Here is a 27021-nt window from a genome sequence, read left to right as displayed (position 1 = left end):
AAGGTGACGTCACTTCCGGGGCGGAGGAGGCTGAGTGGTGCAGTGAGGGACAAACAAAAGGAGGCGCCGGAGGGGCGCAGCGGCTGGCGGCGGGACAGAGCAGCAGGCGCTCGGGGCGGCCGGCTGGGCGGCCGCGCGCGGCGGGCCCAGGTGAGTGGGTGGGGTGGGGAAGGGGGTGCGAGCTGTCACCTATCGAAATCCACTCCTGTACGTCCCCGGCCAGCTGCCCGGCCCCGGGCACCCTGGGTAGCTTGGGCTCTGCCCGCCGGGGCCGGCTCCCTGGGGGCCTCCCGCGGCAGCTCAGTTCGGCCTACCTCCGGGTTCCCCATCCGCCGGGTCACCGGGGCCCCCCCGCCTCTCCCTGGTGCCGCGGCGCGCGAGCCCCCTCCCAGGCACCCCAGTGCCTCCCTGCGCTCTACATAACCGGGAGTTTCCGCCTCGGCTCCCCAGGTCCTCTTGTCATCCCTTGGGTTCCCCCAGATCCTCACCCCTCCGCACACACACGCCCCCCTTACTAGAGGTTCCACCTCTGAGCTTTCTCCTTGGCAGCTTTTTTTTCTGTTTTCAAAGGTTCCCCTTGCTCTCTTCTCCTGGGTTCCTGGCCCCCTCCTCTTCCCTTACACCCCTCCCTCCTCTTGACTGGGCTGGAACTGTGCCCTGACTTGGGGGCAGATCCCTGGCTAGGCTCGTGGGGCCTGTCTGGGCTGGGGTTGCTGGGAAGCCCAGTCCAGGGTCTGAGGCTCTGGACCCTGCCGGTGTCCTGTGCATCCAGATGGGCCTGAGAGCCAGGTCTGATGCGGTCTGGGCTGGAGACCCAGCAAAGTTGGCTCCCCAGCTGAAGCAGCATAGCCGCTGGTTCTTGAGGTTCATGATGATTCTGCTCCTTTTGTTGACTGCTTCTTTCCCCTGGTCTGGACTGGACTGAACCAAGATTGGGCTGGTTCTTAGCTGATGCATATGCTGCCTTTTTTGGAAAGGAGGAGAGATGGGTGGGGGGGTGGCTGGCAACCTCCTCCTGGTGGGGACTTGGCTGGAAGGGTGGGGCCGCCCCTTGGTGACCATGCTCCCCGGAGGGCTCTTCTCCTGCCCTACCCCCGGAAGCCTTTTGAGGATGAGGTATGAGGATGAGGAGGGAGAGAGCTTGGTGCGGGAAAGGGAATTTGGGCCTAAATTGTGGAGGAAGGATTTGGGGGAGCTGAAAGGCTCCCAGGGGTCTCTCCCACCTTTTCCATTAGGGGTACCTTTTACCCCTGATGAACTGTATCCTGCCCTTTGAGCAGACAGAGTGGCAGACAGACAGACTGGAGGCAGGAGGAGGAGGTCTGATGTTGGTGATCCCTCCTGTGGAGGGGATGGGGGAGTGAGAGTTTTGTTCAGAGGGAATGGGCAGTGCCCACGGCTCAGTCACACTGGCATTGCCTTCGTGAAGGTCAAGTTTTCCTCTGGCTCAGGAGGGGAGGCAAGGACAGATGACAGTGCTGGAGGACTGGCTTTTGGAGAGGTGCTGGGGCATGAATGACTGGCCCCTGCCTCCCTGTCTTCCCAGTTTTAGAGATTCTTTGGGGTTAGCTCTAATGCCCCTCTGCCTTCCGGGGGCTGTGAGGCACAGAGCAAGAGCCCAAGAAATATTTGTGACTTTCCCCCGGAACTCAACCAAATACTCCATCCCTTGGGCACACCCACTAGGAAGCTGTTTCCTCTGCAAACTTCGAATGGCCTTTCTGGACAGTGGACGCTCCTGAGGATTGTCCCAGTAGGTCAGAACTCAGGGAGCTGGCTTGGCCTGGACCTCGCCTGCAGGAGTTGGAGCGAAGGGATCGGCCTGGTTCCTGACTCTCCTGAGAGTGGAGGTGATTCTGGGTTTTCACAGGCTTTCACGGGGAGTCCGGTGGGTTGGATGTGGGGCCCTGGAGCCCAGCATACCATCTCTCCATCCCTTGACTCATTCATTCATTCATTCATTCAACCATCCTTTGGTAAGTGCCTGGTCTGGGCCAGGAATGGTGCTACGAGAACACAGTACCTGGCTACAGTCTGGGAGGAGAGGCAGACAGGAATACATTGATACAGTGGCCAGCATAATACTAGAAATATTACAGAGGCAGCCCAGAGGAAAGAGGCATTAGCTGTGGGTGAATGTGTAGGGGGTGGTCAGCGTGTGTTTCCTGGAAGAGGAAGGGTTAGAAGAATCAGTGCCAGTGAGTCCAGAGGCCTGAGTTCTGGGCCTGCCTCTGTCATGGGCAAGTGACTGGCTTTCCCAGCCTCAGTGGGTATCCCTCTCTTTGCCAAGGAGGGTAGAGGTAGGGGTAGAGGCTGGCTCCCATGGCTTCTGTGCCTTTATAGACCCAGGTGCTTCACTGTCTAGCTGCCATCACTCTGTATGGGATTCCCGGGTTATTGACTGTCTCCCTGTGAGGCTGGAGACTATCTCCTGCTTCTTTCCTCCTAGCACAGTGCCTAGAACTGAGTAGGTGTGATAAATGTTCAGTGGTGTAAACAGCTGAAAGGCTCCACGATCCCTTTGTCTGTGTAACCACGCCTCCCCGCCCCCCTTCCTGCTAACTCCTCCTTGTCCTTTGGCCTTCCTTGATGGCTGGGCCACACTCCCAGCGCCTGGCTGGTTTAAATACTCCCCCTACCCTGCTGTAGCCTGACCACACTTCTCTCCCCACCCTCCTAACTTGTCTTGTTGGCTCCTGTGAACAGTTCTGAGCAGAGTGCCTGGCATGTAGTAGATGCTCACTAAATGCTTCTTGACTATAGGTGATGGTTGGGTTTTGTGTTTGAGTCGAACTCATGTGTCTGGGTTGAGGGTGTGTCTCTGCCTGGATCCAGCTCACCCTGCTGTAGCTCACCTCTCGCCACTTCCCGCCTCCAGTCCTAGATCCAGCCAGGACCACTCAGCAGGCTCTAGATGTCGTGTTCTCTCCCCTCGAGGCAAATGTGCTGGTCCTTCTCCCTGGAATGCTCTCTCTCCAACTCCCACTCTTCCCCAGCAGTCAGCTCAGGCAACACCCTCTCTGGGGAGCCTTCCCTGACCCTACTAGTCTAGGTCTAGTGCTTCTTCCATGTTCCCATAGGGCCCGGGCTCCCCCCAGCAGAGCCCCGGGCTCTCAAGAGCCAGTTGTAATTGTTGCCTTGGCATATCCCCTGCAGACTATCTGATTCTCTGTCATCACCCCAGAGCCCAGCCCAGGCCCTGCACCGAGCAGGGGCTCTGAAACTGTCGGCAGCACAGCAGGTAACGCTGATAGTCACACACGTCCCTGCTGACTGTAGCTCTTGCTTCCTTGTAGGGAGGCAGCTTCCATGGAGCAAAAGGAATGCCAGGACCCTGCCCAGACAGACGTGGGCCAGCCTCAGCACCGACAGCCAACTCGCAGATAGCAGAGCCATCCGCAGGGTAAGGACTGGACCCCCACCCTCCAGGCCAGCCACGGCCGAGCAGGTGCCTGGAGGGCAAAGGGTGGTGTCTCTGTCCCTGCAGCCCTTTGCTTTTCTCGCTGGAAGGCCTGGGCTTCTAGGGCAGAGGTGCCAGAAAACAGAATTCTTCCTCCTTCTCCTGACTCAGTGGCCAGCTGAGTAGCACGTGGCTGCCATAGTCAGGCTGGCGTGAACTTGTATGGCGAACCCCTGGTTTTTGTCACTCTGGGTGGTTGTTCATGCCGTCTCGTGACCACGTTTCCTGAGGTGTGTTCTGTGGAACACCAGTTTCTTTGATCACAGTGGTCAGGTGACTCCGGGAACAATACCTTGTTGTAGTCTGTGCTGCAGGACTTCTCAGAGCCTTGAAGGATGTCTCAGAGCTCACTGAGAGCATGGCGAGTCTCTGAGAGGGAGCTAGCAAGTCGTGTTTCCCCACACTCATTTGATCACGTGGACGTCTTTGGGGACGGGGGTTCCTTGGCCTGTGCTTTGGAAAACAGTTCCCAAAGGCAGGAGCGTGCACTGGTTAGGACCCAGACTTTGTAGTCAGACCTGGGTTTGAGCCCCAGCTGTCACATGCTCGACAAGTGATTGTGGGCCAGTCAGTGTACCTCTCTGAGCCTCAGTTTCCTCATCTATGGAAAGAGGATAATATTAGCACCTTGCCTCCCTTTAGGGTATTTTGAAGATTAAATATGTTGATATAGGGAAGGTGGCACAGGGTGTCCTAGAACGTGTTCCCTAATCATAGCAGGTGTATGTATAAGCTGCTTAATAATTTGTAAAACAAACCTTATCAGTGATCTCTTTGGTCATTTGTGGAAGCTCAGGGAGTGGCCTTGATCCCCCGTTTACAGACGTGGAAACTGGGGCTCAGAGGGAGGAAGCAACTTGCCCAAACTCATCGGGAAGAAGGCAGGGATGTGGGACCTGAGCCAGGTCCTGGAATCCTGGGCTGGGGTCCTTTGTTCTGTGTCCGAGGGCTCCCTGCCTCCACCTCTCCCATCTAGGCTTTTTATTTTTGGCGGCTGCGTTGGGTCTTCGTTGCTGCATGTGGGCTTTCTCTAGTTGCGGCGAGCAGGGGCTACTCTTCGTTGCGGTGCGTGGGCTTCTCATTCCGGTGGCTTCTCTTGTTGCGGAGCATGGCCTCTAGGCGCACGGGCTTCAGTAGTTGTGGTGCGTGGGCTCAGTAGTTGTGGCTCGCGGGCTCTAGAGCGCAGGCTCAGTAGTTGTGGCACGCGGGCTTAGTTGCTCCGAGGCATGTGGGATCTTCCCGGACCAGGGATCAAACCTGTGTCCCCTGCATTGGCAGGTGGATTCTTAACCACTGCACCACCAGGGAAGTCCCTATAATGTCTTGATTTTAATGTCATGTAGAAAGTGAGAGTCTCCCTTGATCTCTATCTCCAGAGATTCGAGTGAGGAGGGGTAGGTTCTCCCACATGTATTTTTACCATTTGCTTATTTTCCTAAAACCAAGTCCTGTTAGAGCTGCTGGTTTGCGGCTTGCTCTGTTTCATTTAATGGTCCGCCCTGGACCTCTTTCCCAGGCGAGGGTAGAGTTGTGGGTGAGTCCTGTCAGAAGGTCCCGACGTGCTCCCGTTCCTCCCAGCCCCACTGCTCCCCTGTCTTCCCATTCTGGGGTTTTTGAGCTGTTTGTCAGGGCATTTTCAGCAGCAGACGGGGTGGGAAGTGCCTGATGTGTGATTTTGTTGACTATCCTGTTTACTGGGACAAGGTCAGCAAACCCCAGCCCTGCCCTGTAGGAGTTTCCTGTTGGTTTTGAGGAGCTCTTACCTCCCCCCGCGAGAGGGGAAGCCTGAGCGGAGGTCTCTGGCCAGTGATGAGCAGGAAGCAGCAGGTCCTACTTATCTGAGATCAGAATTCCTCCTCTGTGCCAGGGAGGAATGGCGTGGGCCAGCCTGAGAGGTTTTGGCCTCCAGGTTTTGGCCCTCCTCTGTCTGCTTGAGGCAGGGGCTGCTGTGTTGCGTTGGCCTGAGCCTGGCCCTGAGTCCGTTCACCTGGCTGTCCTGGTGGACGGCCCGATCTTGGTCCCCCTGGACGCTCCTCTCAGATTTTAGCCTTGAGGGCGATGGGGTGGGGGGACAGGGGGGTGCTGCCCTGGGACCTGGGTCTAAAGATGCTCTGCTGGGGCGTAGACACCTCAGGCCGGGTTTCGGCAGGAAGAACCCCCGGCCTGGCAGCCTGGCTCGGCAGGGACCACCCTGGGAGTGAGGTCTGTGCAGAGACGCATCCCTCGGCTGGCGGTGTTCAGCTCTCTGTCCGGACCCTCTCCCTCTCCCCTGTTTCTTTCTCCCAGTCTTTCCTGGAGTCTTTCCTTCCGGCACAGGCCACTTCAGGCCGCTTCCTGTGGGAGCCGGGGAGCTGGCCTCTCGGTGGACGATGCTTTGCTTGCCCTCTTTCCAGCAGCAGAGCCTTCCCGTCCACGGTGGCCGCGGTCCGAGCCCAGGCGGCGCGCCGGTCACTGTGAAGTTTGCCATCTTACCCGCCACCGCCTCCTGGGTGAGGTTGTGTCACTTTTACAGGCGAGGAGACCAGGGCTCGAGGCACGAGGGCTCCCGCCCAAAGTCGTACAGTTCAGGTGGCAGAGCCGGGACGCGAACCCGGGTCTGTTTGCCTTGGCGGCCTGTGCTCTTTCTACCCCACCTTCCGTTTGTCTCTTTCTCTAGGTTCTCGGGCTTCAGGGTGCTTCAGAGTCACCCGAGAGCTTGTTCAAAATGCTGGTTCCCCTGGACCCATCACCACAGGCCTCCAGAGTCCGAGTTGGGGGGTGGGCCCAGGAACCTGCACTCTGAAGACACTCCGCAGGCCGTCGTGAGGCTGGGGGTCTGCCGACTGTGCCGGCCAACACTGACCAGGGCGACTGTCGGCGCCGGTCCCCACCAGCTGCCGCCAGAAGGCTCGCCCTTGGTGTGGAGGCGCGGCTGGGCTCCCTCAGGCCCTGGATTTCAGTGTGTATGTGCGAGCTGATGAGGTCTCTAGAACAGCTTTTACACCCAGCCACAAACATCTCCCTGTGCGCTTTCCTGACGCGTTTCTACTGCATCTCACATCTCGTAAAAAGTTCTTTGTTTAACTGTCTCTTGAGGACTTAAAACCTCAAAATTAAATAGACACTGCGATACAGCCTCATGCCGGGAGCCGTGTTCCACTGGAGTAGAAGTGGCTGTAAAATTCCATGGCTCTCACATGGCACCTGGGCACCCTCAGAGGCGCCACTGCCAACCTCATGCCCCCGGCAGAGTTGGCCTGTTGGCAAACGTGCCGACCGGGTGGGGCGGCATAGGAATCCTTCTGTCACATCTCCCGGCTGGTGCCCTGGGTCAGAATCCCTGGGGGCAGCCCCCAACTAGCCCAGAGAGCCAGGCAACAGACGGCTTACCCTCGGCCAGGCCCCCTTGGTCCCAATCCCCTTGGATCTCAGCAGATGAGTCTGCGGCCTCCCTTGGGTGCTCCTGCCCACTTTTCGTACACTGTCTAGGAAAGCAGCGCTGGTGTTCAAAGCAGATCAAGGCCTGTCTTCAAGGCCCTTCTGCCCCCCATGGGCCCAGACCCAGCACCTGGCTTCCGGGCTCAAACCCAGAGCTGGGCTCCCTCCCAAAGTTTCCTGAGTATGGCCTGCTAGAGTTCCCTGCAGAGACCTTGATTCCATGTACCCCTCTGGAAATGGGGGTCTTGTCCCAGGAAGCATTTCCAGGGTCTGGGTGCCCAGGTAGGTCCAGGAGACCTGCTGGCCTTTGTGACAGGTGGGCACAATGGAAAGGCAGACCTGGGTGATCTTCCCCATCATCTTCTTCTAACTGTGTGGCCTTGGGCAGGTCAGTTAACCTCTCTGGGCCTCAGATTTCACACCCCTAAAGGGACTGATAAAACATCCCATGATGATAACAGAAGCTGACGTTACAGAGTCTTACTACGTGGCAGGCCCTGAGCCAAACGCTTTCTATGGACCGCCTCGTTCAGTCCTCACCACCGCCCTACCAGGAATAGACTCAGCGGCCACTTCATGGATGAGGAAACCAGAGCCCTGGGAGGGAAGTGACTTTCCCAAGGTCACATGCTGGTGAAGTGGGGAGCCACCTTACCTGTGTTCCTGGAAATTGCGGGCCGAGGCCCAGGAAGTGCCAGGCACAATGCTGGCCCGCAGTCCGCGTCAGTGACCCGGAGCTCATGTCAGTAACACGCCAGCCTGGTGGGGTGAGGGGACGGCCTGAGCCTCAGGCCTGGCCTGCTGCCTCTGAGCGCTTGCCTCGGGGAGCCATTGCGGGAAGCCCCAGGTGGGTGTCCTTCACCTGTCACCCTTCGCCCCCCCCACCGGAGGCCGCCAGTACCCTTGCAGGTGTGCACTAGGAGCATGAGGACCAACCTGTTTGGGAGGCCCAGCCCACACGGAGAGGAGTTCGGAACTGAAACTTGTTCCCTCCCCCCTCCCACCCTGGGCGGCTCCCCTCTTCTTTCCCCGGAAAGTGAGGGTGTGCCCTTCTACGCAGGGTGCGTGGAGCCAGGTGGTGCCCCCCAGCCCGCAGCTGCCGACTCTCCCCGGCTGGGTGTGGGGACCTCCAGGGCAGTGCCTGTGCTGGGGCGGGTGTGGGCCGCGTGCACCAGAGCGGGCCCTCTCCTCCCCTCCTGCTCTGGGAGCAGAGGAGGCCCCAGGGTGCTGACCGAGGAGCAGATTCACAGGCCCAGAGCACTCCCAGGACAAGACCCGTGACCCAGTGTCTTCCTCCGGCCTCTTGGGGGTGGCCCTTCCCCCTTCCCTGGGAGAGCCTTGGAGGGACAGCCTCCCCAAGGTACGAGGAGGGGTGAGAGGAGGGGTGAGGGGCGCAAGCCTCCTGCCTCCCCTCCCTCCCGCCTGGGAAGTTTTCCCAGCCTCTCTATTTGGGCTATGACAAAAGGCTCTCTGTGCCCTGTTTACCCACAGCCTGGCCTGCCTGCCGGTGCTCAGGTGTGAAAGCCAAATCTCTGCAGGCCAGCATGGGGGTGGAGCGTGCTTGGGTGGTCGCCCAAGGGGGCAGCGAGTCATTTCTTTGACTTCTTTCCCCATCTGTGAGAAGCTTCAGGAGGAAATCAACAACGTGGACCAGGCTGGACACCTAAGGGGTGGTTCTGCGAACCGCTTGCCAGCTCTCTGTCCTGTCCTGTCCTGTCCTGGGGTCCTGAGCCTGGGCTCCAGAAGTTCAAGGCCATTGAGTGTGGTCTCTAAGTCCTGGGAGGTGCTGGGGGCCTTGGGGAAGCTTGGAGGTATTTGTGCTTGTGGCTCAGCGCTCTCCTGGGTGTCTTCCCCCACTAAATTCTGGGTGGGTTTCTGCAATGGCATGTGGGTTGGGATAAGTATAGTGCACCTTCCTCTGTGCCAGGCCTTGGGTTGTCCCATAATATGTGCATTATGTTATTTTTAATTCTCACAATAAGCCTCTGAGGTACTGTAATATTCCCATTTTACAGGTGAAGAAACTGTGGCTTAGAGAGGAAAAGTCATTCGTCCCGGGGTCTGAGCTCACCCACCCTGAGGCGTTGCTTCCCTGCGCCCTGTCGAAGCGTGTTTGTTACCTGGGTAGGGCAGGCAGGGGCAAGCTAACCTTTTTCTTACATGATAGATGGCAGGTACTTCTCGTAAACTCTTCTACAATATTTAGAAACCACATGGTGAGGGAGGTCTTTTGTTTTTTTCCCAAGTATTTTTTTCTACTCACAAAAGTAGCAAATTTAAGTACCACATACTGGAATCATGAAGTATTTGTTGTTTTGTGACATTTTATATTGTTTTATCATACATGATAGATCATATATTTTATATGCTGGTCAACATCTTTTATTTTATTATTACTTAATATCCCTTGGACATCTTTTGGGTCACTGTATACAGATCTATGAGGTAGGTAGCACTGTTCTTATTTTAAAGTTGCAAAAACAGAGGCTTGGGCTAAATAATTTGCCTGGAGTCATGGAATTATTTCATGCTTGAGCTGGATTTGAACCCATGTCTCCCCAGTTCTAAAGCTATTGCTCTTCACACTCCCCGAGATCTGCCTGCCGCCATGGGGAGGAGAGGGGCTCTCTGGGTTGCCCTAGTTCTGCCGTAGGAACCTGGTCCCGCTTCTCTGCACCTGCGTGTGCTGCACAGTGGGAAGGGTCTAGCTGCATCCTACGCACTTCTGCATCTCCCTGGGGCGGGGCAGGACCGGGCAGGGCTGATGCTGCATGCTGCAGTGTCCTCAAAGGCCGCAGGTGCCACTGCGCCCGCCAGGAGCAGGCCAGCTGGAAGGAGGAGCTGAATCTGCTGCCCTGGCGATCATCTAGTAGAGGCTGCCTCCGGCTGAGCCCAGCAGGTGTGAGGACCAGAGAGAGGAGCGGCCAGGAGGGGTAGAAACAGATGCTTGCTCCGGTAAATTTTGTATGAAATAGTTTAAGCACACACGAACGTTATAAAGCTAGAGCAGATATCTTTGTACCCAGGACTCAGCTCTGTTCGACTTTTATGTTTGGCAATAATTGCTTCAGATGCGCGCACACGCTCACGCACACGCACGCACACACACGCACACGCACACACACACACACACACACACACACACACACACACACACACACACACACACACACACCCTTCTCTCTCTCCCTGTCTCAAATCATTTCAGGCACAATTGAAGCCTCTTCCCCAATCCCATTTTCTTCCCTCTCTAGATGAAATTAGCATCTTGGTTTTGGGGCTCTCCATGCATGTGTTTATTTATTTTTGGCTGTGTTGGGTCCTCGTTGCTGTGCACGGGCTTTCTCTAGTTGTGGCGAGCAGGGGCTACTCTTCGTTGTGGTGTGCGGGCTTCTCATTGCGGTTGGCTTCTCTGGTTGCGGAGCACGGGCTCTAGGCGCGCGGGCTTCAGTAGTTGTGGCGCACGGGCTTAGTTGCTCCACGACATGTGGGATCTTCCCGGACCGGAGCTCAAACCCGTGTCCCCTGCATTGGCAGGCGGATTCTTAACCACTGCGCCACCAGGGAAGCCCCCATGCATGTGTTTATACCTTCACTACACTTAGATATGTACATTACAGAAAACCTTATATAAGGTGTGTATTATTCTATAGCTTGTTTTTGGGTTCAGCATTGTTTTGGGGTCTGTCCATATTGATACGTGTAGCTGAAGTTCACTAACTTTACTGCTTTAGCATTTCACCAGATGCTTAGAGCGATTTATACTTTCTCCTGTTGATGGACATCTAGGTTGTTGATTTTTTGCTATTAGGAACAGCTCCGGAGTGATCATTCTTGTCTGTGGCTTCACGCGTATGTGTAAAGTGACTCTCTAAGATCTTTACCTAGGAGCGAAATTGCTCCGTTGGAGGATGCATACATACATTCTATCTCCTCATTTAAGAGTTCAACATTTTTGCCAATCGCAAGGGAGCGAAATGGCACGTGACTGTCTTAATTTGCATTCCCTGATTAGTAAAGATTAAGAATTGTTTCATCCATGAATTCCCTTTTGTATTTTTTTCCCGTGAATTGTCTAGCTGTATGTTTTGCCTTTTTTTGCCTGTGGGATTGTCTTTTTCATATATTTGTAGCAGTTCTATATTTGTTCTGGATATTAATCCTTTGGTAGTTATATCTATTGCAAATATCTCCTCCAGGTCTGTGGGTTCTTTTCATTTGTTTATTATTATGTCCTTCGATGTGCATGCATTTTAACTTTAATGTGATCAATAGATCAATCTCTTCCTGTAAGGATTTGTATTCTTTGTGTTAAGAAATCCTTCCCTGTCTTAAAGACATCGGGATGGTCTCTTAGATTTTTCTTTAAACATTTTCAAGTTTTACTTTAGGTCTTTAACTCATTGGAATTTATTTTCCTGTAAGGAGGTAGATGGGGCTATGCTTTTTTCATGTGAGTAACTAAGCCCGCTCCTTTCATGGACACTGTCATGTCTAAGTTTCCAGAAATTTCGGGGTCTGTTTCTAGGCTCACTCTTCCAGTCCTCTGGTGCATCCATCCATCCCCATATCAGCACCACACTGGCTGAATTCCTAGAGCTTTATGGTAAGTCTCCTCCCACGTTATTCTTCCGAATTGTTTTAGCTATTCTTGATCCTTTGGAATCTTGATTTTTTAAAATCTTTTTTCTTAATTACCTGAGTAACATATGCTTACACTAGAAAATAGAGGTAAGTTTGGGGTGAAAAAGATTATAAACAGCAGGCTAATCTCACCGCCAATATTTTTCAAATATACGTCTAAGTTATTGCAGGAGGCTTATTACTCTATCACAGTTTTGTTACCTACTTTTTGCATTTGACATATTTTGTCATGTCATCAAGTGTTTTGCTCTAACTTGTTTCCATTATTTCATAGTAGTCCATCATCTGATCATTTAATAGGTATTTAACCAATCACCCAGTAACAGGCATCTGGATTGTTTCCAGTTTTCCTGGGGTATAAATAACACCGTGATGAACGTTCCTGTGACTAAACCTTTGTCCTAGAGTCTTTCCCTGACAACTGCCAACCTCCCTCCTACTTCCTCTCCCTCCTGGCTCAGCCCCGTTCAGCAAACCTTTACTCCACTTTCGGTATTCCAGGCTCTACACAGAGACTGGGATGAATCTGGAGTGGTCCCCATCCTGTAGGGCTCCCCGTCTGCCTCCATCCCCACCCCTTGGTGGTCTCTTGCCCATGAGGTTTGCCTGGTACAGCCAGGGTGAACCCCACCTCACTGGTGGGTGTCAAGCCCTGACCTCCAGGCGGGCACAGTCTGTAGCTTTAAACAATGCATCTGTTCTGGAAGAAGGAGGGTTAGCTGGACGGGAGCTCAGAGGACAGCAGGGCACGGGGCCTTTTTGTCTTTCTCAGCCACCTCGATTTCAACCCTTTAATCTTTGCCCTCTATTCAGGATCCTCTCCAGATTCTCCATCTCTTGGGGCAGAGACCTGATCTGACCCGACTCCACCCGACTCCCCATCACCCTCGACTCCCCATCACCCTCCGGAGACTGCCCTCTGAGAGCCACAAAAGAACACCTGAACTCTCCACCTGAGAGCTTATTTTTTTCTTTCTTTTCTTCTAGGCTCTATTTATTTTAAATTCTGTACTACTTTTCAATCACAAAGGTAAGGCATGCTGGTAAAATTCCAGTTTCCTTTCATCCTGCCTCCTATTCCCACTTTAAGAGGGAGCCGTTCCCCAAGTTGGTCAGGGTTTATCAGCATGGGATTGTATTTATTTATTATTCTGGATCTCGCTTTTTTCCAAAATGGCATTACATACAGAGCTCCTTTATTCTGCTGAAAAGGCCCTGTTGTATTCTAGAGGCTTCTTTAAGGGACCAGGATCTGCTTCCTGCCCGCCTCCTTTGTGCCGGGCCCCACCTAACTCTGCCCCTTTGCCAGGTGTCAGGGCAGGCGTCTTGGGTGCTTTTCCTTCTTCCATTTCCTTCTTTCGTGCTCAGCTTCTGCGCTCTTTTCATCTACCCATCGACTGTCTGTTGAAGTCAGGATTGCTGTCGGGGGCCAGGTCTGCATCTGTCTTAGCCTCATTCCACAGATGGGGGAACTAAGGCTTAAAAGAGGTGAAGTCATCTGCCCAGCGTCACTCCACTGCTGAGTGGCAGAGCCCAGGCTGGCCCGGCTGGCCCTCTCCCTCCAAGCTCCCATCACCCTTCTTCCTTGCTCTCCACCTGCCTGAGATCCACCCCCCACAGGCTGTCGGGGAAACCTCACTCCTGTGACTTCCTGAAAGTCCTGAGAGCTTGGCAGGGCATCTGTTACCATGTGCATTTTATGGATGGGTAACCAAGTCTTGGCTGCTGGAGGCGCCTCTCCCTCCCTGTTGGCTGTAGGCAGGGACTGCCAGGACCAGGGAGTGTCTGTGGTGGTGCCAGTGGGAAGGGAGGTGTCAGGGTGGGCGGAGGCCTGGATCACGTGCCCCTTGGTACCTTGACCACCTTATACAAAATGTGGGCACATCCATGACAGATTCTCTGTTCCCTTCCTGACGGGGAAACTGAGGCCCTGGGAGAGAAGCTGTTGCACACCTCTGCTAGGGGCAGTCCTGGCTGCGGAGGACCGGAGGCCTCAGTGCAGGGAAGGGATGAATGCACTGCCTACAGGAAACTTCCTGAAAAGGGAACTTCCCGTAACTAGGAAAAAAGGCCCCTTTTCCCTTATGGTGCTTACCTGACCACCCCCAGGTGTGCCCTGGGGCAGCTGTCAGCTGGGATCTGCTCCATCTGAATGGCTTCCTGGAAGTGCTGCTTGTCAGCGCTCCACCCCAGAACTGGGTTTGAAGGTGGCCTCTCATCCCTGACAGGCAGTGTGAAGTTGGGCACGTGACTTCTCTCCCCAAGCCTCAGTTTCCGTATCTATAAAATGGGCATGAGGAATATTATTCAGCCTAGAGAAGGAAGGAAATTCTGGCACCTGCTAAGACATAGATGAACCTTGAGGACATTATATTAAGTGAGAGAAGCCAGTCACAAAAAGACAAATATTGTACAATTCTACTTATATGAGATACCTAGAGTAGTCAAATTATAGAGATAGAAAGGAAAATGGTGGTTGCCAGGGGCTGGGGAGGTGGGAATGGGGAGTCATGTTCAGTGGGGACAGAGTTTCAGTTTTGCAAGATGAAAAGAATTCTGGAGATGGATGGTTGGTGATGGTTGCGCAACAAAGTGAACGTACTGAATGCCACTGAACTGTTATGGTTAAAACACTAAAAATGGTTAAAATTGTAAATTTTTTATTTTGTGTATTTTACCACAATAAAACTGTTGTGAGAAAAAAAGAAAGGGTGCCAAAACAGTGTGCACCTCTTGGGCTCCTGAGGATTCTGGGCTGGGCCCTCATTCTCAGAACAGGAGCTGTTCCCCCCAGGGCCCTCCCGGTTGGGCAGGAACTGGGAGGGGGCCCAAAGCTGCCTCAGCTTCCTCCCTTGCCCCGCCCATCTGAAGCTGTGGCCCTGCCCACCACCCAGGCCCCGCCCTTCCCCGCCCCACTTCTTGCCCATCCCTCCTCAGGCGCTCTCTTGATACCTTTATTGAGCACCTGCTGTGTGCAGTAGACCCTTGTCCTCCAGCAGCATCTGGAGGAAAGGTTGAAGATTGATGATACCAGTGCAGACTGCCTGCTGCCCTACTCTGTCCTAAGTGCTTTAGAAGCATGGAGTCCCCTGGGCTCTTCCGGGCAGCCCTGCAAGGAATCTGCCCCTGGCATTTGTGAAGAACCTGAGGCTGAGAGCCAGAGAGGACCCTGCCCGAGGCCAAGGCAGCAGCTGAGCCCCGGCCTGCACACAGGTCACATGCTTCCGGCTGCTGGCTCCCCCCCGCCCCCCGTCACCTCCACTCCAGAGGGGCTGCCCCCATCACCTGGCCGTCTCCTCTTGGGGGCCAGTCGTGGGGAAGGCGCAGTCCCTGGCACCCTGGGGACTAAAGCCTGGGCTTTGGCGCCTGCACCTTCTTTCCTGATTTCCCCCAAAACGCCGTCAGAGAGGGGCAGTGACTTGTCCAGAGTCCCACAGTGAGTTGGTGGCAGAGGTGAGGCAGAAACACGGTGCAGCTAAAGGGTGACCCCTCCCAGACAGGTCCCCCACACGAGGCCAGGCCTGCCCTTCTAAGCTGTGTGACCTAGGTCCCTGGCTCTGCCCCTCTGAACCTCTGAGGCCTTCTCGGCACAGTGGCATGGGCGCAGGCCTGGGCTGAGGAGGCACCGGCAGCCTCGGGGACCAGCACAGGACCGTCCCCTGCACGAAGCCTTTCTCAGCAGGGAGGTGGCATCCATCTCTCCTGCCATAGCCATGGCTGCCCCCTGCCCTGACTCGAGTCTAGTTATTTGGACACTCCTCCGTCTCTCCCACCCCTCCCCACATGCTCACACTGGCCCGAGAGCCCCCTGGGGCAGGGGCCTTTTAGTGGTCACATTTATTACCCACAGAGGAACGGGCCAAGGGCTGAACGGAGAGCTTAGAACGTGCTTCGGGACAGGTGTTTGGGGGCCAGGGGGTGGGAGGAGCCAGCCACGCTCGGTGGATGGGACTGTCTCCCACCTCTTGGAGCCTCAGGGTCCCTCACCTGTGACGGAGCTGTGCACAGTTCCCACCTCAGACCCAGAAGGAGTTAGGAGGGCGACATAAGCAAAGCCCCGGGACAGCAGGACCCGGAGACAGCTCCTCACCGTGAGAGGCTGAGTGCTCTCCAGTACATGACATGCCCACTCCCCCGGAGCAGTGAGGTTGCCACCACATCCTGCCTGGCCATCCGCCGCCCCCACCCCCCGCGTCTGGCATCCTGCCCTGGCAGTCTCATCCTGGACTCTCCAGGGGCAGGCTGTTGCACATTCTTGGGCCCTCTGTCCTGGCCCCTCCTACCTTCCGGTCCCCGATCTTTGGGTGCCTGCCTGGATGTGGACTTGGGGAGCCAGGAAGGGAGGGAGGGGTGTCGGGGTGTCTTTCAGCTGGGGGCCGGCTGCGTGATTCAGCAGGCCCTCCCCTGGACGGCTGCTTGCCCAGGAGTGTGGGTGGTGTGAGGAGCCAGCTGGTCATTAGGGGGCCCGGGCCTTCCTGTGGGGCAGGCTCTCACCCTGGCCTGTGAGTCCCGGCCTCACCAGGAGGGCTGACCCCTGGGCTGGAGCCGCCGGCTCAGGGCAGGTGGTGGTGTCTGCTGGCCCTGCGGTGACCTGAGCTCTGGGAACCCCGGGCGGGCAGGGAAGCTGGACTCCTGGGCTCCGTCTCTCGGCCCTGCCCTGCGTGGGGCCTTGGGCAGGTGGGCAGCGAGCCTGTGCAGTGGTGAGGACCCAAGTGGGGAGGTGGAGGGACAGGCCTGGGTTGGATCTCGGCTCTGGCCCTGAGCAGTAGAGTGACGTTGGGCAGGTGACTCCCCTGAGCCTCAGTCGTCCCATCTGCGAAATGGGGCCAAAGATAGACCCTGCATCTGGATGTCAAAGGGACCCCACGAGGAGGATTCCATGGTAAGGGCCAGCCCGGTGCCTGGCACACGTTCTCTGTTGAGCACCCCTATTCCCTCAAGGGGTCTAGGTCTGCTTTCCTCCTGTCCTCACCCGTCCCGGCGTGCCCGAGGAAGATGAGATGGGAAGCATCTGGTGTTTGCAGGGAGGCCCTGTTTTATGAAGTACTTGTTACTGTTGTCACTATTAATATTATAGGTAATCAAAATAATGTGGCCCCGTCCCATAACCTGGGCACCCTTGTGCCTCTCCCAACAGAAACAGACCCATTTATCAAAACACAGGTATTTAGGGACTTCCCCAGCTGCCCAGTGTGTAGGAATCTGGGCTTCCACTGCAGGGGGCACGGGTTTGGCCCCTGGACAGGGAACTGAGATCCCACATACTGCGCGGCGCAGCCAAAAAAAAAAAGTGAGTTCACACTAAGCCCCCTCTTCTGCATTTGGCTTTTCTCACACTTTGAATAAATCTCTTCGGACCAGTGGCGCAGCTTCGTGGCAGCTGGTTCCGAGTGAACTGGAAGTTTTCAACTAGCCCCTCTGGTTGGTCTGATCATTAACAGGATGGAGTCTAGACAGGAATTCGGGAATGCTCCTGCTGAAACGTGGGGGTCCCTGTGAGGCTGCTTTCGCGGTCTGTCAGCGTGGCCTGGATCTCAGTGCTCAGCCTTCCTGTCTGTGGAATGGGGAGGCTGCCTGCCTTCCCTCTGGTGGTTTCCCAGCCACCTGGTGACCATATGGTTCCCGGACAGAGGCCGATCCGTGGGCTGGCCCATGAGTGTTGCCCAGCTAGTGTGACTCACAGCTAGACTTGAGGTAGAATTTTGGACAGTGGGTCCACTGTCTCCTGCCTCTGACCCCCGGGTCTCAGAAAGCCAGGCCACCCTGCAGTAACTCCCTCCCGTGGGTCCCTTTCAGATTGAACCATGATTCCGGTGACAGAGCTCCGCTACTTTGCGGACACGCAGCCAGCGTACCGGATCCTGAAGCCGTGGTGGGATGTGTTCACCGACTACATCTCCATTGTCATGCTGATGATCGCGGTTTTTGGCGGCACGTTGCAGGTCACCCAGGACAAGATGATCTGCCTGCCGTGTAAGTGGGTCACCAAGGACTCCTGCAACGACTCGTTCCGGGGCTGGGCGGCCCCTGGCCCAGAGCCCCGCTACCCCAACTCCACCATCTTGCCGACCCCCGACGCTGGCCCCACGGGCATCAAGTATGACCTGGACCGGCACCAGTACAACTATGTGGACGCCGTGTGCTACGAGAACCGCCTGCACTGGTTCGCCAAGTACTTCCCCTACCTGGTGCTTCTGCACACACTCATCTTCCTGGCCTGCAGCAACTTCTGGTTCAAGTTCCCTCGCACCAGCTCGAAGCTGGAGCATTTTGTGTCCATCCTGCTCAAGTGCTTCGACTCGCCCTGGACCACGCGAGCCCTGTCGGAGACGGTGGTGGAGGAGAGCGACCCCAAGCCGGCCTTCAGCAAGATGAACGGCTCCACGGACAAGAAGTCGTCGACGGTCAGCGAGGACGTGGAGGCCACCGTGCCCATGCTGCAGCGAACCAAGTCTCGGATCGAGCAGGGCATCGTGGACCGCTCGGAGACGGGCGTGCTGGACAAGAAGGAGGGGGAGCAGGCCAAGGCGCTGTTCGAGAAGGTGAAGAAGTTCCGGACCCACGTGGAGGAGGGGGACATCGTGTACCGTCTCTACATGCGGCAGACCATCATCAAGGTGATCAAATTCATCCTCATCATCTGCTACACCGTCTACTACGTGCACAACATCAAGTTCGACGTGGACTGCACCGTGGACATCGAGAGCCTGACGGGCTACCGCACGTACCGGTGCGCCCACCCCCTGGCCACGCTCTTCAAGATCCTGGCATCCTTCTACATCAGCCTGGTCATCTTCTATGGCCTCATCTGCATGTACACGCTCTGGTGGATGCTCCGGCGCTCCCTCAAGAAGTACTCATTCGAGTCCATCCGCGAGGAGAGCAGCTACAGCGACATCCCCGATGTCAAGAATGACTTCGCCTTCATGCTGCACCTCATCGACCAGTACGACCCGCTCTACTCCAAGCGCTTTGCCGTCTTCCTGTCGGAGGTGAGTGAGAACAAGCTGCGGCAGCTGAACCTCAACAACGAGTGGACGCTGGACAAACTGCGGCAGCGGCTCACCAAGAACGCGCAGGACAAGCTGGAGCTGCACCTGTTCATGCTCAGCGGCATCCCCGACACCGTGTTCGACCTGGTGGAGCTGGAGGTGCTGAAGCTGGAGCTGATCCCCGACGTGACCATCCCGCCCAGCATCGCGCAGCTCACGGGCCTCAAGGAGCTGTGGCTGTACCACACGGCCGCCAAGATCGAGGCACCCGCCCTGGCCTTCCTGCGCGAGAACCTGCGGGCGCTGCACATCAAGTTCACGGACATCAAGGAGATCCCGCTGTGGATCTACAGCCTGAAGACGCTGGAGGAGCTGCACCTGACAGGCAACCTGAGCGCGGAGAACAACCGCTACATCGTCATCGACGGGCTGCGCGAGCTCAAGCGGCTCAAGGTGCTGCGGCTCAAGAGCAACCTGAGCAAGCTGCCGCAGGTGGTCACGGACGTGGGTGTGCACCTGCAGAAGCTGTCCATCAACAACGAGGGCACCAAGCTCATCGTCCTCAACAGCCTCAAGAAGATGGCCAACCTGACGGAGCTGGAGCTGATCCGCTGCGACCTGGAACGGATCCCCCACTCCATCTTCAGCCTCCACAACCTGCAGGAGATCGACCTCAAGGACAACAACCTCAAGACCATCGAGGAGATCATCAGCTTCCAGCACCTGCACCGCCTCACCTGCCTTAAGCTGTGGTACAACCACATCGCCTACATCCCCATCCAGATCGGCAACCTCACCAACCTCGAGCGCCTCTACCTGAACCGCAACAAGATCGAGAAGATCCCCACCCAGCTCTTCTACTGCCGCAAGCTGCGCTACCTGGACCTCAGCCACAACAACCTGACCTTCCTCCCCGCTGACATCGGCCTCCTGCAGAACCTCCAGAACCTGGCCGTCACGGCCAACCGGGTGAGTGGCCCGTGGCGGGGGTGCTCCTGAGTGTGGAGTCTTCAGCTGTGGTTCCCAGGACCCCCTGGGAGGAGCTGGGTGAAAATACAGATTCCCAGGCCCCGGACCAGACCTGCTGAATCAGAATCTGTGGGGTTGGGAGGCCGTCTCTGCCGCAGAACGTGGCAGAGTTCACCTGCCAGGAGGGATGGTGTGGTCAGGCGGGGCCTGTCCCCGAGGTGGCCTTGGGCGGGTTCCTCGAAGGCAGTGATGTGCACGGGCAGGAGGTCCACGGCCTGCCCTGCTCTCTCAGAGCTCGGTCGTGGGAGGTGGGACTTAGCCTGGAGCTTGCAGTGTCTTTCTCAGCTTGTCCTGGACCAGATTTGGAGCCCAGGATGGGCCCACAGGGACAGAAACTTTGTGGGTGACTGGTGCAACTCCCAGCGCCACTCACACCCTTTCCCCTCTGCGTTTTGAGGGTGGCAGAGGGCAGAGTTGGGCTTAGGTAGGGCTGGTTTGTTACCACTTGCCTTTCTGGAGAGGAAATTGTGCAAACCGTTGTGAGCCCGCGGTACTGGAGGCCACGCCTGGGAGACGATCGAGACCTCTGGCGGCTCCTGTGCACCAGCCCCTTGCCTGTCTGGACAAGCCCCCCACCCAAGGGCCCCTCCGCGGAAGCAGGCAGGTGGGGGTTGAGGGCAGGTGGTCCTGTGGCTTTGTGGCCTGGCCTCTGCCGTGGAAACAAAGCCACAGCTGCTGGGGGGGGACCTCCCCCTGCCCTGCCCACCCCTGCTGGGGCCCTGCAGGGAGGCTGATATTGGAAAGAACGTCTTCCTGGTTTGTTCCTACTCCGAGTGGAAACCCTCTTGCAGTGAGGAGGGTGGTATCAGGGTGGACACTCTCGCAGTGGGGCTGGGGGTGATGGAAGCCCGTGGCCGGAGGCTGGGACGCTGAGGGAGATCCAATCCAGCCAGCGCCTCTGTTGCCGGCAGCAGCATGAAGCCGCCCCATGGGTTTAAGGAGCTCCTGCTCTGTGTCCACCCTGTGCTGGGCACCCTGCTCCCGGCATCCTGTGAGTCCTCCCGGCAGGAGCTCTCTCCAGCAGCCTGGAGGCAGGCAGCCCCTGAAATGCCCCGTTCTAGGAAAGGACGTGCCTTCTCCAGCATCACCCAGATTGGAGGGTCCAGGCACCCCAGACCTCTGACCACCAGAACCCCTCCCGTCTTCCCTAAGCCTCTCTCCCTGTAAACCACAGAGATTTTGACAAATCCTTTCTCCCTCCCTCAAATTATACCTGTGTACATGTGTGAGAACGTACAGGGGTGAAGGTCAGATCCCAGGCTGCTTCACTCTGGAGAATCTGCCTCCAGGGCCTGGGACAGGCCCACCAGTCAGGAAAATTGGCCTCCTGGGGAGAAGCCCCATTTGGGGAGCATAGGACAAACACACACCTCCTTTAGCATGTTGAGGGGGACCAAGTGGCTCCCCCAGAGCACAGTGCAGGGCCAGATTGCCCCTGGAGTTGGGGCTGACTTGGGCATCCCAAGGACCCCTCATGGTGCCCGCTCTGTCCCGGGAGCTGTGTGGGCACCAGGTCTTGATGGGCCTTGCCAGCCAGTGGAGGGTGGAGGGTGCGATTCCCGACCTGTCCCCACCCCCAGCTCCTCACCCCAGGCCTGGCTGCCAGGTCATGCCTGTTGGCTGAGGTCACCCCTCAGGAAGAGCTGGGGGCAGGCACGCTGTCCCGAGGCAGGAGACCCTCTGACACCCAGTTCAGCACAGTGCTTAATCATGTCCTGTCCCCGCCCGCTGGAATGCCAGAGGCCTTTGTAGGGAAAGAAGTTCACTTGGGCCAGTCCTAGTCAGGCTCCTCCTTTTAGGCAGGAGCCCCGCCCCCCCTTCCTCCCTCTGGGCCTGGCAGTTCCTTTTGAGCCACCCCGGGCTATGGGCTTTGTGTGAGTGGACAGGCAGGGGCAAGCGTGGCCCGGCTCAGGCCCTCGGCCTCTGTTTTCTTAGGTTTAAACTCATGTTAACGAATACCTCGATAAGTGGGCATCCACTTGTTTGGTTATTCATTCGTTCGTTGATTTGGTGAATGTTTTTTGAGCGCTCCTAGTGTGGAGCAGGGAGCTGGGGACCTAGGAACAAACAAGCCCCCGGCTGCCCATCCTGAGCTCACCTCTCAGGGAAAGACAGGCAACCAGCAGTTAGCACAGTGGACGAGACTAGGCTGGGGCACAGAGGAGTGGCCTCAACCCAGACTTAACCCAGGGCAGGCAGGCCTCCTGGAGGAGGGGACATCTCACCTGGCCCTGCAGGACAAGGAGGAGTTAGCCAGGTGAAGAGGAAAGGGAGAGTCTAGGAGGCTCTGTCCACAGGGAACTGAGAGCCCAGGGGGAGGAGCGGTGAGCTGAGCCCCTGGAATTTGGACTTTCCCCTGAGGCCAGGGCTTGCAGAGCATCCTGTTCTTCCCACTTGGTTTCAGATAATCTGTCTCACGTCCCTTCCCTCGACCCTCTGACAACAAGGACCTTGGCTCTTTCGTCCAGTGCCTGACGTGGAGCAAGGCGTTCACCGAATTCCCATTGACTGAGCAACGAAGGAATATGGTGCCTTGGAATTTAGAGAGCTCACTCCTGCTGCAACTCGAGGGTATTGGGGGTGGGGCAAGATGAGAGGTCAAGAGCCGATAAAAGCCCGTGGGCAGCTGTCAGGCGGGGGCGAGGCCTGGACTGGCAAAGGCTGCCAGGGATAGCGGGACGGACGGATGTGGGGGAGACTTCGGGGGTGGAATCCACAGGACGTGGGCGGGATTGGATGTGGGGAGAGAGAGGTCTGACGTGACTCGAGTTTTCTCACATGGCTGCCTGGGTAGCTGGAGGGTCATTTAGGCCAGGTCTGGGACAAGGCACAGGTTTTCAGAGAGGAGAGCGTAGGTCCCATGTTGGGACATCCAAGGGACCAGGTTGAGTCAGCCTGAAGCTCAAGGAGTCATCCCCCCAGGCTCCTGGGTGAAGACGGGTCCTCGATGAGGTCACGGGAGAAAGGATGGAGGGAAGGGGAGTCTGGCTCGAGCCTTTGGGATGGACGGCGAAGAGCAGGGCCAGGCAGGAGCGGGTGGGCACACAGCCCACGGGGGAGTCAGGTGAAAGGAGAACAGATGCATGTCCAGTGGATTAGGAGTGACCGTTGGTGGCTCTGGCCAGGTAGTTTCCAGGGTGGGCAGCGGCAGAAGCCAGATCACGGCGGGCCAAGGAGAGAGACGGCGTCTTTCCAAACGGTTTGTTGGGAAGCCTGGAGAGGCTCCTGGGAAGGTTGTCTTTTTTTCAAAGACCAGGTGGACTTGAGGGGGAGCCAGTGCTGATGGGGGAGCCGCTGAGGTCCCTGAGGAGGTGGGAGAGGGCGGGATTGGGGTGACGGGAAACGACTTCACACCTTCAGCGCACGAGCACACCTCACGAGGAAGGACAGGAGTGGCCCGGGTGGGGCAATGAGCCACCGAAGGCACCTTCTTTTCTCTCCGTGCGCCTGGAAAGAGCTCGCTGCTGGGCCGGGGGGTGCTCCGGGGAGGGGACGTGTCAGGGGGAGAGCTCCGATGTGAGCCCCAGCTCTGCCACCTGCTGGTCCAGCCTCTCCCGCTCCCTGGCCACTGTCTGTGTCACCAGAGGAGGCCAGTGTCGGGCGCAGTGGGGTCTCTGGGAGGCTCTGGCCCCTCCGTCCTGCCAGAGCCCGCTTCCCATCTGCCCTCTCACCTTCATGTCCCTGCTGACCTGGAAGCCACCTCTGCCCCATTCCTGACCACTGGGCCACGTTGGAGCCCCAGGTCAGGAGTCCCCTTTAAAACAGTCACAGTGTCCCTCATGGCATGGCCTCTGCCTTCTCAGCGGGAAAATGGGGACGGTGACAGAGCAAGCTCCCCGTCACCCTCACATGGGCTCGGGCCCAAGTCCCTTGGCTCCTGCCCTGCTGGAAGGGTCCCTCCTGCCCACTATATCTGAAGGAGGTGGTTGTAGGAAAATAGGCTCAGTAAGAGCTCGTGTTTGTAGCTGATTGCTCACAGGAGGGCGGGGAGGAAGCTGGCTTTTATGGGGTTCTTCCCGTGTGGCAGGAGACACGGCAGGTCCCCACCCAGTCTGCACCATCAACACTGTGGACAGTTGGAGCACGGACTGTTGAGCCAGGTTCGAATCTTGGCTCCACCACTTTCCAGCTATGAACCTCTAGGCAGGCTGGCTCCTTCAGGGCCTCAGTTATCCCATCTGTAAAATGGAAAGAGTGTTTACAAAGTACTTACAGGTAGTTCTGAGGGTTCAGTGAGTTAATAGCATCAGCGCTCAGAGCGAACCTGCCCTGTAGTAAGTGGCATGTGGGTGTTGCCCATTATTCAAATTTTGCAAAATCAGAAGGAGGGGGCTCTGAAGGGCCAACACTGGGTTCCCCGCACCCACCATCAGCCTGTGACTTGACAGGTAAGGAAACTGAGGCCCAGGAAGGGGAAGTGATTGGTGAGCTCTCCCCAATTCTCAGCAACAATTAAGGGTATGGAATTTTCTCAGCAGGCTGCTCTGCTTTCATAAATTGTTCTTAAACCCGGCAGGAGCAACAGCCTGGCTCCTGGTGAGCCCTGGGCGGTGGAGGAGGGGGTGCAATTGGGAGTAGCTGGCTACTGTGATTTGCTTCTGGGGTGCCAGGCGCTGGGAGACAGCGGGGAGCACGGCACACCCAGCCCTGCCCTCTCAGAGCCCCCTGTCTGGGGGTGACAGGAGATCAAGCAGTTTCACCACGGAAGGGATCAGTGCTGTCCAGGGGACATGGGTGCCATAGGTTACCAGGAGGTCAGGGAGGCTTCCTGCAGGAAGTGACTGCAGAGCTGAGACCTAAAGAACAGGGGAAAGTTAGCCAGACTTGGGCCCAGATTGTGTTGGTCCCTGGGGTCTGGGGTAGCTGAAATGGGCATCAGAGAAGGTGCTGGTGCCCAGGGCAGGGAAGCCCAGAGGCCCAGGTCCGAGGTGCGCCCGCCTCACTTCGCCCTCTGCTCCTTCCCTGTAGATCGAGGCGCTGCCCCCGGAGCTCTTCCAGTGCCGGAAGCTGCGGGCCCTGCACCTGGGCAACAACGTCCTGCAGTCGCTGCCCTCACGGGTGGGCGAGCTGACCAGCCTGACCCAGATTGAGCTGCGGGGCAACCGGCTGGAGTGCCTGCCTGTGGAGCTGGGCGAGTGCCCCCTGCTCAAGCGCAGTGGCCTGGTGGTGGAGGAGGACCTGTTCAACACTCTGCCCCCCGAGGTGAAGGAGCGGCTCTGGAGGGCTGACAAGGAGCAGGCCTGAGCGCCCACCGGCGCTGAGCACGGGCTGCCCAGAACAGCCAGCAGCGGGGCCTCTGGGGAGGCCTCAGGCCCAGGAGCCCAGGAGCCCCTGACTGACGACCAGCCCAGCCTGTCAGTGGGGGCGGGGCAGGAGCTGGGCCACAGGACCGAACCTGAGGGGCTGGCCCCTTTCTCCTCGAGACTCACGCCCCACCCCCCGGGGCAGGCGCCTGAGGGAGAGATCAGAGACCTGTAGTCCATCTCTGAGCACAGTATTTGGACAATCAGGGCCTCCTCCCTGGAGGCCATCTCTGCCCCAGAGGCCTAGCGACACCAGAGGTCCAGGGACACCTACTTAGTTCTTGGTATTTATTTTCTCCGCCTCCCACCCCCTCCCTCCAGATAACTTATACATTCCCAAGAAAGTTCAGTTCCAATGGCGGGTGTCTGAGGAAGGGTGGGCTGTGTTTCCCTTTTCCTTTTTTTGGTGGTTTCAAAACCATTTAGGGCCCACCCAGCCTTGAGCCGAGCGGTCCAGGGTGAACCAGCTGTGGGACGGTCACCCCAGAGGCGCCAGGCTGGGCTGTGGTGGCACGGCCCATGGGAAAGCAGGCCACCAGGTGGAGAGGCCAGGCCTGGGGTTTGCCGCAGCAGTTTAGATTTTTTTTTAAGTAAAAAAAAAAAAAAAAAAAAATTTTTTTTAAGCTTTGAAAATTGATGGTTTGGGTATTAAAAAGAAAAAACTAAAAAAAAAAAAAAAAAAAAAAAGGACACTAAAGGCCAGTGAGTTGAGGTCTCAGGGTGGGACAGCAGTTCCCCTTGAGGAGAGCAGCAAGACACTGAATTGTGTTTCCTTCCCCCGGGGTGCAGGCTGCAGGATGTCTTCCGAATCTGCTGTGACCTTGGTCCAGGAGTCTGTAGTTCCTCTCCCCGCCTGGGGCGGGGATTGTTTTGTCTTGTTTTTGGTGTCTTGTTTTCTTTCTCCTCCATGTATCTTGGCAGGCTCTCATTTCTGTGACTGTTGGCCAAAGGGAATGTTCCGGAGCTTCCAAGAAGGGAGGGGACTCGGGTTGGCTAATCCCCGGATGAACGGTGCTCCATCCCCACCCCCATCCCTTGTCGCCGTGTTAAGGAGCCCAGAGGAGCCCCCTCACCCGGACTCTGCTTTCCCACCTCACGCTCACGAGTTTGCCCAGTGCTACTACTGGCCTCAGCCGCTGACGTCAGTCCTGTCACCACCTGGTCCTTCACAACGGACACTTGGAGGCGGGGCCGCGTGAGGAGGTTGCCGCCGGGGAGGGCAGGGTCCCCAGGTTCTGGTTCCAGTTTCTGTCCCAGGCGCCTGGCATGTGCAGCCCACTCAGCGCCTGGTGGCGGGAAGCCAGCTCACTTTAGATCAGTCACCGGGGTCCCCGCTTTAGAAGGGTCCCCACCTTAGATCGATCACTTGGACGTTAAGGCACGTTTTAGCGTCTCGTCTTAATGATTATGTGCACTCGTCCATTTGTGTTTTCTGCGTCGTGTCATTGGATGTAATCCTCAGAAATAATGCACACTAGCCTCTGACAACCATGAAGCAATCTGTTACATGTGGGTCTGAACTTGTAGACTCGGTTCAAATATCAAATAAATCTATAACAGAAAGTAGCCTTTGGAGGTCTCCATGTCATGGGGGGACCCTTCCCTCAGCTCTCTGAGGCCCGCTCAGCCCCGTGGACTGGTTTGTGGAGTGACCATTTATCGGGCACCTAGAAGATAATGAACTCCGCTCCTCTGCCTGCCCCGTGAAACCGGAAGCTCCTCGGAGACAGCTACCGGACATGAGCTGGACGCAGCCCCTGTTAACACATCCGGTGTGGGCCCCACCAGGATCCCACAGCCAGCACGTTCTCTGCTGGCTGAGGCCTAAGGTTCGGGCCCTCCTGAGCTTTGATGGGAGGGAGGGAAGGGCGCTGGAATGGGAGCCAGTAGTCTCGGGTCCTTTTCCCAGCTCAGTCATCCCCTTTGTCAAACTGGGCAAGCCCCTTTCCTCCCGTGCCCTCCACATCCCCATCTGTGCAGTGGGCACTTCCACTCTGCTTTCATCCGTCCCTTGTAATTCCAACAGCCAGTCTCCAGGGCTCTGCAGAGGCAGGACTGAGAGTCACCGTGGGCAGGCCTGACCCAGCTTCTAGCCCCTTTGGGCTGGAGGTGCTGAAGGTGTTGGGGTCAAGGGCAGAGGCTGGGGGAGATGGGCAGAGTTGTCTTCAGATTCTAG

At 56.9% G+C, this 27021-nt stretch overlaps 1 protein-coding gene across 3 annotated transcripts; it reads left to right on the top strand.

Annotated features, from left to right (window-relative positions):
* Positions 1-42: 42 nt before the first annotated feature.
* On the top strand, positions 43-26411 carry LRRC8A (leucine rich repeat containing 8 VRAC subunit A). 3 transcript variants are annotated; one of them, XM_068551933.1, is made up of 5 exons: positions 43-150; positions 3297-3403; positions 12509-12551; positions 17318-19482; positions 24511-26411. In XM_068551933.1, exons 4-5 carry the CDS (start codon positions 17326-17328, stop codon positions 24784-24786), a joined length of 2433 nt encoding a protein of 810 aa, XP_068408034.1. In that variant the 5' UTR covers positions 43-150; positions 3297-3403; positions 12509-12551; positions 17318-17325; the 3' UTR covers positions 24787-26411. The 3 variants fall into 3 exon arrangements, with proteins under 3 accessions (XP_068408034.1, XP_068408035.1, XP_068408033.1); XM_068551934.1 differs by lacking the exon at positions 12509-12551 and adding an exon at positions 1687-1850; XM_068551932.1 differs by lacking the exon at positions 12509-12551.
* The last annotated feature ends 610 nt before the right edge of the window (positions 26412-27021 follow it).

The sequence above is a fragment of the Eschrichtius robustus genome, chromosome 10, assembly GCF_028021215.1.
Source record: "Eschrichtius robustus isolate mEscRob2 chromosome 10, mEscRob2.pri, whole genome shotgun sequence".
In the NCBI taxonomy this organism is placed as follows: domain Eukaryota; kingdom Metazoa; phylum Chordata; class Mammalia; order Artiodactyla; family Eschrichtiidae; genus Eschrichtius; species Eschrichtius robustus.
The sequence above is the reverse complement of the archived record's forward strand: the minus strand, read 5'-3'. Positions and strand labels throughout refer to the sequence as shown.